An 11,031-nucleotide genomic window follows, 5' to 3' on the forward strand; every position below is an offset into this window, starting at 1 on the left:
TATTATTTTTAAACCTGACTTCCTTGGATTTGCCTAGTCAGAGTAGTTTTTTATTCAGCAGTGTTTATTGAGGGGGAATGCCTTCAAGCATGCCCCATGCCCCATTCTCATTTTCCTAAGTGGGGCCAGCATAGAATATACACAATTTTCTGACCCTGAGGATGAGTGTGACCCAGGACAGCTCTTCCATCTATCTCTTTATCTGATTCTGTTAGACCTCTGGCTACTCTATCATTTCCCCTAACATTTTCTTGCCTGGAGGACCATGTGGAAACAGGTTCCAGATGGGATTTCATCCATAGGTCGTAATTTGCTAACTCCTGATCTAATTCATTAATTTAATTATCTGTGGTATCAGTTCTTATTTGTATTCTTGCCAGTATTCTATTTGGAGCCTCTCTCATTTTCATTTCATTTAACTTCTGCCTTTATCTTACTAGGGCCTCTCCTTATAGCTCTCTGGGTCTGTTTATTGGAGACTGTATTTTCTTTTCAAAGCTACACAAAGTTCAAAAGACTGATATAATGAACACTTATATACATAACACCTGTATTCAATAATTGTTAACATTTTGCCATATTTGTTTTACTAATTTTCTGTTTCCAGGGGAAGGGAAGTAATAGTCTGGATCATTTTAAAGTAAGTTGTAGAAATCAGCATACATCATCCGTTACTATTTCACCATGCACTTTCCAAAAATTAGGATGTTCTTCTACATAATTGCAATACCACTATCACATTGTTAGTACTAAGTCTGAAGACTTAGTGAATTAAATTGTTCCCACAGAGATGTTTTGTCTTTTTTCAAACCAGGATCCAAACATGTTTCCCACAATGCATTTCATTGTGACATTTCATTAGTTTGTCTTATGGTACAACAGTCACATCCGCATTTTGGTGACTTTTTAAAGAGACCAAGCTGGTTGCTTTGTAGAAAAATCTCACATTCTGAATTTCACTGATTTTTTTTTCTTGTATATTTTTAACTTGTTCCTTAGCCCTTATATTTCCTCTGTACTGGAAGTTATGTCTGAAGCTTAATTAGATTCATCTTCAGCATGTTCTAGCAAGAAGACTTCATGGCTGATGCTGTATTCTTCTTGCTCTGTTTGTTGAATGCCAAACAGTGGAATGAGTAAAATAGAGTATATTCATACTGTGGAATTCTGTAAAGTCCTAAAATATAAAGTCACTACAGCTACACAAAACAGTGTTGATAAATCACACAACCAGTATGTTGAGTGGAAACAGAGAGATGCTGTTTGGTAAAGCATCCACAAAGGAAGATGCTGTGTGGTAAAGCATCCACAGAGAAAGATGCAGTGTGGTAAAATGTCCACAGTGAAAGATGCTGTGTGGTAAAGTGAACAAACTTGATTGAAAAAAAAAAAGTTCAGCTGTACAAAGATGTGTGAAATATTGATCTTTTTCACCTATAAATGTATTTTGCAGAAAACAAGCGTTCATAGCCGTTTGGGGGTTATTTATAATCCTACATCAAAAATAAATGAAGAGAACACAGTTATTTCTAGAGGAATTTTGGCAGCTTTTCTTACACAGAAAAACAGCTTTTTGAGAAACTTTCTCAGGAAACTGGCAGAGGAAGAAACTGCTACAGCTATTTACTCTGGAGAAAAAATTAAAACATTCCTTACTGAGGTCAGTAGCTATTTGTTTGGAATAATAAGTATCTGTTGCATATTTAGAAAGTATTAGCTGGTGTTACTATGTTACTGAAAAACATCAATAAATAATAAACATTCCTTCAAACAGGAAAAGGTAGATAAATTAAATGATATGACTTTGCATCAAGACATTTAGCAGACCAGATATTCTACTGTGACTTTGTGATCCTTGAAGTTGAAGGCATTCTAGTTTACTATGTGTACTTAAATGAAGAAGGGGAGCTAATGGATTATGTATATAATACTTAGGTATTTTTTTTAAGATTTTATTTATTTATTCATGAGAGACAGAGAGAGAGAGAGAGAGGCAGAGACATAGGCAGAGAGAGAAGCAGGCTCCATGCAGGGAGCCTGATGTGGGACTTGATCCTGGGACTCCAGGACCATGCCCTGGGCCAAAGGCAGATGCTTAACCACTGAGCCATCCAGGGATCCCCAATACTTAGGTATTTCCCTGAAGGGGTTCAGTATGAGGAAAATTTTAAAGATGGAAGATGATCCTCAAAAAGGAAGATTCATTAATCCCTTGAAAAATACTTATTGTCTACCAGACAGTAGAGATATACTTTCAACCAAGGCAGATATGTTGAGTCCCTGCTTTGTATAGCTTACATGGTAGTAGGAAAGACAGACAAACTTAATGGTACTGGAAAAATATAAAGAAAAAAGAGGGTAGATAGTTTGAGGGATGCTCTTTTAGCTGGGTTGGTCAGGGCTGACATCTACATTTAAGCAGAAGTTTGAAATGAGAAATCAAGCCATGGAAAATCTGTGAGAAGAATGTACCAGATTCAGGAACACAGTAAGTCTAAAGGACTGCCACAGAAACCGGCTTTCTAGGTTTGAGATATAGGCAGAAGATCATTATGAGCAAAATAGAGACAATGATGTGGAGAGTACAAGGAGATGAGGTCAGAAAAAGAGCCCAGATATTTCAAGCACCTATAGGCCACGGTAAGGAACTGAAGTCTTTCCTGAGTATAATGGGAAACGATTGAGCAATCTTGAAGAAGTGAATAATCTTTAAAAAGATGACTCTGGATGATACCATGTGAAGATTTGGTAGTAAACAGAAGAACGGAAATATGATGAATAATTAGAATGCTATTGCAATAATCCAGGCAAGAAATACTGGTGTTGGACTAGATAGTGGTGGTAAAGATAGTGAAGTGGTTGGCACATAAAAATGTTACAACTCTAGTCAACAGGATTAAGTGATCAATTGTATATGACATTGAAGGTAGTAATATCCTTACATTTTAGCTTAAGCAGCCAGAATTGATAGTGGTGCCCTTTTTTGAGATGGGGAAGTCTAGATGAAGAGATTTGGACACATACAGGATCAAGAGTTAAGTCTATACATATTAAGTTGTAGATTCCTGTTGACATTCAAGTGGACACGTTGGGTTGACAGTTGAATTTATGAGTATAGAAATCAATTCAGAGTTGAGGTATTTTTAGAGTTAGACACTTTAAGAGTTAGCAACATTATATATCATTTAAAGCCAAGAAACTGGATGAGATACTTCAGAAGTGAGTTGGGTGAAAGAAGAGAGGCTGAAAACAGCTCTGGAACATTCCAACATATAGGAGTATACAAGAAAATGATCCAGTAAAGGAGGCAGATGGAGCAGCCAACAAGTTAGGAAGATCACCAGGAGAGTGTGGTATGCTGAAAGTCACTTGGAGAAAGTCTTTCAAGGAAAGGATAATCAACCATGCAGATGTTCCTGAAATTAGGCTTCATAATTGACCATTTACTTGTGAAGGTGATCACTGGTGACTTTGATGAGAATTATTTCAGTGGAGTAGTAGGTATAAAAAAGTAAATTAGATTGAAAAGAGAATGGGAAATCAGGAACTAGAGATAATACAGATAGCTCTTATAAGAAACTTTATTGCAAACAGAGAAATATTTTGTACATAGAACATAACTTGAGGTCAAGAATATCTAGGTTGGGGAGATACCACTTTTTTGTATGCTAATGGACAGTCCATCCAAACAGTGAGAAACGATGATAGGGGAGCAGAGTAGGAGCAAGGTTCTTGAGTAGATAAGAGGTGCCAGGATCCCATGGACAAGTGTTAACTGTTGGTCTTAAAGAACTGTTCATCCACTTTAACCAGAAAGAAGCCAGAATGTTTGGGCATGGTTACAGAAGAGTAGATTTATTTGGTGGTAGCAGAATGAAGTACTTCTAATTATTTTCATTTTCAGGAGAAATTCCAGTTATTTGCCAAGTATAGAGTGAGAGTAGGTATTATTAGAGGTTTGAAGAAAGAAGAGAAAATGCCACATACTTTTCTCTTAATTCTGAGAATGAGCAAGTGAATTAAATACATTAGCATGAGAAGGTTTCTGAGGGACCACCTGAGGCTAATGACCCTAAACTGAATGTGAGATCAGTATTAGTTACATGTTTTTCTCTAGCCGTATTAAGAGTTTGGCTCTGGTTGCAGAGGAGGCAGAGCTGCATTAAACAGAGTTGGGGATTTGCCAGGTTAATATGAATTCAGGGAAGTATTCAAGGAATCTAAGCATGGAAGGTTTTAGTTGTATAGGACTTTGAGGTCTAACTCAGGGAAAAATTATGGGAGGTATGATGGACAATAAGTGCTAGGACTGAAGGGGTTGAGTATTGGTTGGTCTAATGACACTAGGTTGCATGAGCTGGAAATTCAGGAGCTTGTGGGGTGATTAAGACAGGGATTTTGGAAGTAAACAGGATCTAAGGCTACACTGTCCAATACTGTATCCACTAGCTAATTGTGGCTCTTTTGTTTTTTATTTATTTATTTTTAAAGATTTTATTTATTTATTCATGAGAGATAGAGGCGGAGACACAGGCAGAGAGGAGCAGACTCCATGCAGGGAGCCGGATGTGGGACTCGATCCAGGCACTCCAGGATCATGCCCTGTGCCAAAGGCAGGCGCTAAACTGCTGAGCCACCCAGGGATCCCCCGTGGCTCTTTTAAATTTAAATTTAAATTAAGTTAAAATTTAAGTTCTGCACCCCAGTTGTACTAGCCACATGTCACGTGCTCAATAACCATCCGTGGCTGTGGCTACCATATTGGACAGTGCGGTGGAACATTTCTGCCATTGTGCGAATACCCAAGAACCTCTTAGAAATTCAAAAATAAAGGCCCCACCCTGGATCTTCTGAGTAGAAACTACATTTTAACAAGACACCCAGGTGATTGCATTTTAAAGTTTGATAAGTGCTGATCTGGAGAATATATCTTAGTGTAAAGATGTGACTAACCTGTTCATGGTTTATTTTCGGTGAATGTCCATATTTTTCTTTTTTACTCTTGCCGAGGATTATTTTTATATTTCAGAAATAAAATGCATTATCACTAAATTGGTTTTGTGAGATTGGTATAATGTGGTGTGAGATAGGATGTTTATATTTTGGACAGTTTTTTTTTTTTTTTCCGAGTATACCCAATGGGGTACTAAGTTCAGAATTTAATAAACATTTTGTTTCATTACTTTAACATTAAATTTTATTTATGTTGATGCCACCTAGCATATTACTAATCAATAATCTACCTGAAAATTTCAAATAATGAATGACATACAATATCTACTTGTAACAAGATTTACAAATATTGTAATTGACTTGGCAAAGAAATCTTTTTTGTGTTTCAGAAGAAAATAGTACCTTTTAAAATCATAATTTAGAATAATTTCAAATTTTGTATTAATATATTAAAGCACTCTTTGTTAGGAAAATGATTTAACATATTTTCTCTTACTGATTTCAAACTTCTTAATTTATGTTTTAGGGGATGGATAAGAATGCTTTTGAGAAAAAATACAATACTGTTGGAGTGAATATTTTCCGAACTCATCAGCTGTTCTGTCAAGATGTACTTAAATTGAGTCCTGGAGAAATAGGTATTGTCAGCAATGGGAAAGTAAGTAGAAAAAGCAGTAGCTCACTTTTCTCACTGACCTTATGATCTAGGGGGTCTCAAATATTTTTCTATCACAACACACTTGATGTAGCACTTCCAGAGGATGAGGCTCCTGTACTGAACATACCAACTGGTCTCATCATAAATAAAAGGGTACACTATTTGTTATTCCACCCCATCCCCCCAAGATGAAAATCAATGTGGTGGGTAAAAATGTTCTTATAGGGATAGCTTTTATTTTGCTGTAATACAAGTATTAGAACAAACAACTTAGTATCTGCTGCAACCTTTGTGACTTGAGAACCACTGTTGGAGTAGGTGTGGAAAGTACATTGTGACATCTTTTACTTCTTGTAGCTTTTCTCTACAGTTGATTGTGTTAACTTCCAAAAGTACTGAACTGTTATTTTTGAGGTATAAAGTAATACTTGTTAATGTAATCATTAAAATCTATAAGAAAAATCACTCTTACTCCTACCCTCCTAATAAAATGTATTATAGCTTATTGTTTTACCTCTTAACCCTTTTTTCTACTCTATATAGCCATATCTGGTTTGTAAAAATACATAATTGTAATCCTATTATATATATGTATGCATAAAATTTTATATCATACTTTTTTCTCTTAGTATATCAGAAACATTTTTCTGATTAGAGAATCTTTATAGACCTACAAAATTCATGATGATATTTACTTATTACTATTTTTTGAATGTGAGAATCTGGTTTTATTCTCAGGAATTATTTAGATTTTAAAAAATAGAATCTGGTGGTTAGATTCATCAAGAATTCAACTATGTGTTTGACATATCTTTGCTTGAACTACCAAATTATATATCCCTAAATTGTCTTTCAAGTGTCTTCTAATACACTCTTAATGTTTTCTTTGTTTTCTACATTTTTTTAAAAAGATTTTATTTATTTGAGAGAGAGCGCAAGCAGAGAGACAGGGAGAAGCAGACTCCCCACTGAGTAGGGAGCTGAGCACAGAGCTCCATTCCAGGACCCCAATATCATGACCTGAGCCCAAGGCAGATGCTTAACTAAGTCACCCAGGCGCCCCTGTTTTCCACATTTTTATGAGGTCTCTTAATGAATATTTATTCCCATCTCATTTTCCCTTAAAATTATGCTTATTCTTTATTTCTTCAACTATAAATCCTAGGAATTGGAGAATAGTAAAGGACTCATTTGCAAGCCTTCACAAATCAAATATATCTGCTTCTATGTAGTTTCCAGGCTAATTGCATTAGCTACTAAAGGTTCATCTTTGTGCAATGCTATTTTACAAATTGGTGACAACGGTTATGTATTATTATAGTAATAGATGAAGTATTTGTGAATTTGATAGTGAGGTATGTGGAAGCCCAGAAATTACATTGCTTTTTCTTTTTGATAGTTGCTTTGGGAGGACATGTAGCTTTTTAGAACAGGTTTACAGTATATAAGTATTTTTGAATCTGCCTGGAATTTTAAAGGATAAAGAGGAAAAATTACACCTGCTGTATCTAGTTACCTTGCCTTTTGGTTATACATTATGGAAAAACTCCTTCATGTTTTCTTTGTCCTTGCTTAATGTAATTCATATGTTATCAATATTAGTGATAACAAATGTAGTTAGTTACATTTATCTTATTTTTCCTAGAATAATAGTTTCTCTTCATTTTCCTTGAAATTTATGAAAATAATCAGAACTTTGGGGCACTTGAGTGGCTCAGTCAATTAAGTCTCCAACTCTTGATTTCAGCTCAGGTCATGATCTCAGGGTCATGAGATCGAGCCCCACATCAGGCTCTGCACTCGGCACAGGGTCTGCTTGAGATTCTTTTTCTCTCCTTCTCCATTTGCCTTTCCCTCCTTCATATTCTCTTTCTTTCTCTCTCTCTAAAATAAAATCTTTAAAAAAAAAAACCAAAACGCTCCAGATTCTAATTTTGCATCAGCTATGAATCAAACATTCTTCTAGGTTCTCAGAGTATAGTAGTGAAAAAACATGTTTTCATGAAGTTTGTATTTTGGTGGGCAGCTACAGACAACAAATAGCATCCTTATTGATAAAGTGTCATTTGGATAGAACCAGAGGAGGTGAAAGAGCAAGCCATGTAGAATATCTGGAAGAAGAATGTTCTAGATAAAGGACACAGTAAGGACAAATGTCCCAAGGTGAGATGATTGGTGTGTGTTCTAGGAATAGCAGGTACAAAGAGATTATTCAGAAGAGAAGCACAGAAAACAGCTGCCTACAAGATGATATAGAGTTTTATAGACCGTTTAAGGACTCCTGCTTTATGCTGAATGAGTTGTGAGGCTCATAGTTCTGGGCAGAGGACCGACATGATCTGACTTATGTTTTATTTGGATCTCTAAATGGCTGTTATATTCAGAATAAACTATAGGGGGTCAAGAAGCCAGTTGGGAGCTATTTCAGTAGTCCTGGTGAGTGCTAATGGTGGCTTGGACCAGAATGGCTCTAGTGGAGGTAGTGAGGGGAGTGGTTGGGATTATATTTTGGAGGAAGAGTGACCAGGAGTTGCTGACAGACTTGATGTGGGATGTTAGAGAACTATGTAACTGGCAGAGTAGAGTTGCCATGTATTAAGGCAAGGAAGTCTGCTGACAGAGTGGGGTTGTTCAGGAGGAATGGAAGGGGAAAAATAATTCAGTTCTGGACATAGGAGAAGTTCATTGGTCAGTTCTGGATCTCCACCTATGCTCATTGGGTTGGCAGTTGAACATATGAGTTGAATTCAGGGGAAAGGCTGGGGCTGGAGATGGATATTAAGTTGAATTATGTTGACTTTTGTGTTGATTCATAGAAATTTATGATTTTATATTTTTGTGGAACTATGATTCGAATAGAAAAGTATAATATGTCTGAAAAGAAGTACTGTGGTTCATGAGCTGTAATATAATACTTAGCTAATTACTCTGTCTCAGTGTAATGCTAGAAAGCACAATAATGACAGCAATTGTAGCAGTTACAACTCTGAGCCAGATAGTTTAATGGTTGAAATCTAACATTTTAGAATCAGTTTTCATTCTGAACCTGTCCAATGTTTGTTAGAATTGGAACATACTCAAAGTCAAATTGTTTAATGCAGTGATCAAAACTAGGATGTGGTGATCATCTTATACTTTCTTACTATATGCTCAAGAATTAAAAATTTATGTATTTTTAGTATTAAATAAAACACTAACACTGCTACTATAATTATAATAAATTTACTATTATTAACCTACAGGTTTGCAAATTAGTGAAACACAAGGAGTAGCAGAGAGTGGAGAAACAAACAAGGTTTTTTCTTAGCCAAACAAATCTGGATTCAAATTCCATGTCCACCATTGATTGTATGACCTCTGTGAGACTTGGTTTGAAAATGTCATTTCAATAGTGGGAATGGTGATGGTCTATTTTACAGTCATCAGAGCTTAAATATAGTTTATATTAAAGGGCATAAAACAGCCCCAGACAGTAAATTTTCAGTAAATATTAATTCCTATTTTTTTCTTTAACTATTTGAAGGCTATCATGAGAAAGAGTGGGTACATTTGTAGACTCTATTTGCGTTACACTTAACGAGAGTCAGTAAAGAATCAGGCCAGTTGCTGAGATTTCCATGAGAGTAGAGGTTTTTTGCTCAGCATATGGATGAATACTCTGGCAGAGTTTTCTGAAATATTAATGAGCTTTCAAAGGAGGTAATGCATTTCTATTACAACAGTTATTCTATATAACTGAAAAATTACATTTCCAAAATGTAAAGATGGATAGGTTGGATAAGCACCAGTTAGGTTTTTTTATGTTTTTACAAGATTTTCAAGTTCAATATTCCTTTTTCCTCACTTGGACATTCCATGATTTTTATACTATTTAAGTTACCTTACTCCACAAATATTATATTCAATTTTAAGTAGAAGAATTAAGATACCAAAGAATCAAGCTTCTCCTAGCTTTTTTATACTACTTACATAGGTGAAATACAGCCGTTCTCTGGTGAATTTAATCAATGAAGAATAGCCAATCTAATTAACCCCTTAAAATAAATTGAGGTCATATTTCCTTTTTCTTAGTTATTAACCAAAATGCTTCAGTCACTAGAGGTGGTATAGATAAAATCCAGCTCTTTTCCAGGCTTCTCCGAGTCATAGTCCATAAAATACAACATTGAAAGTGCTTTCAAAGGTGTCTTAAAAGTGTTACCAAATCTTAAAGCAATGAAATGTTTATATGTGTACTTTTAGTTTTATAGTGCCCACTTTTTGCGTTTTTAAGAGCCTGTGTTTAAAGCAAAACGTGGTATTTGTTTCGCTGAATACGAATATTACCTGTGATATGGACAAATGAGAAGAGATTCAAGAACTTCATTAATTTTTAGAAAATATTAGTTGCAGAAGCAGATGAAGAGGAAGTAAGAAAGTCTGCTACAATAATTTTTTTTCTGATCTTTTTACCAAGAAAAAAAAAACACTCTGGATGATATACCTTCTAGTTGTTTGTCATTAAGTGTAATTATTTAGTACATAAGACTATGTCAGGCTCACCTTCTACATCGAGTCTTGGGTTCATAAAATTCTGATGACAGCATGTGCTAGTTGCCTCGGGGAATGCTAATGGTAGTAGAGTTGGTGGTCATTATGATGGAATAGCCATCCTATGAAATTAGATATGTGGAATTTGACATCTTGCCCCTCTCTAGTTACTGGTATAAAACTTACCTGCATGACCTTGCTGTGCTCCAAACCATTTATACAGCATCAGTTCAATTGAAGATGGGTTGGTACATTTCAGTAGTTATGTGATTTGTGTCTTGTTTTTTTCTCTTTTATACCTTGCTTATTTACTAATTCATATCGACATAGTGTAGACTGCAATTTATAGGTGAATAAAAAAGCAAATTGAAAATAAAAGATTTATAAAGTATAGATACTTGGTTTCATAATTTACCTTAGGATAAAAAGCCTTTGGTTATTGGAAGCATTATGTTTCAAAATAAAACTTTCAAATGGAAGCAGTTTACTACTTTTTAATTCTGTCTGTTTGATTTTGGTGTTAATGCAAATGTTATTTGTAATATCAAAGTGAGAAACATTTTTCTCTTCTTTGTTTTCCAGTAGATTTAGTAAATGGTGAGATTGATAGCTACATCTGTTTAATCTGTAAGCGATTTTTGCTTAAATTTCTATTTGATGAGAAAATGTCCCAAACTGGTATCTTCTAGAAGGTATACAATAATAAAACTACTTTCATTTTAAGTTCCTAGGACCTTTAGATGAAAATTTCTACACAGAAGATTTTTACTTCTTGGAGAAAATAACATTTACTAATTTAGTAGAGGAAATTAAAGACATTGTTGAAAATATGGAAATTAGCTCAAAGAAGTAAGTATTTAAAATCATAAGAGCAATTCATTTTGGGGGAT

At 35.0% G+C, this 11,031-nt stretch overlaps 1 protein-coding gene across 2 annotated transcripts in view; it reads left to right on the forward strand.

Annotated features, from left to right (window-relative positions):
* UGGT2 (UDP-glucose glycoprotein glucosyltransferase 2) overlaps positions 1–11,031 on the forward strand; it is a 191,763-nt gene that overhangs the window by 117,269 nt on the left and 63,463 nt on the right. For both annotated transcript variants that reach the window (XM_072782599.1, XM_072782600.1), the window contains exons 21-23: positions 1,454–1,660; positions 5,480–5,611; positions 10,866–10,990. In XM_072782599.1, the coding sequence (XP_072638700.1) occupies positions 1,454–1,660; positions 5,480–5,611; positions 10,866–10,990 (464 nt within the window). The remainder of the gene's footprint in view (positions 1–1,453; positions 1,661–5,479; positions 5,612–10,865; positions 10,991–11,031) is intronic.

Source organism: Canis lupus, chromosome 17 (genome assembly GCF_048164855.1).
Source record: "Canis lupus baileyi chromosome 17, mCanLup2.hap1, whole genome shotgun sequence".
Lineage (NCBI taxonomy): Eukaryota > Metazoa > Chordata > Mammalia > Carnivora > Canidae > Canis > Canis lupus.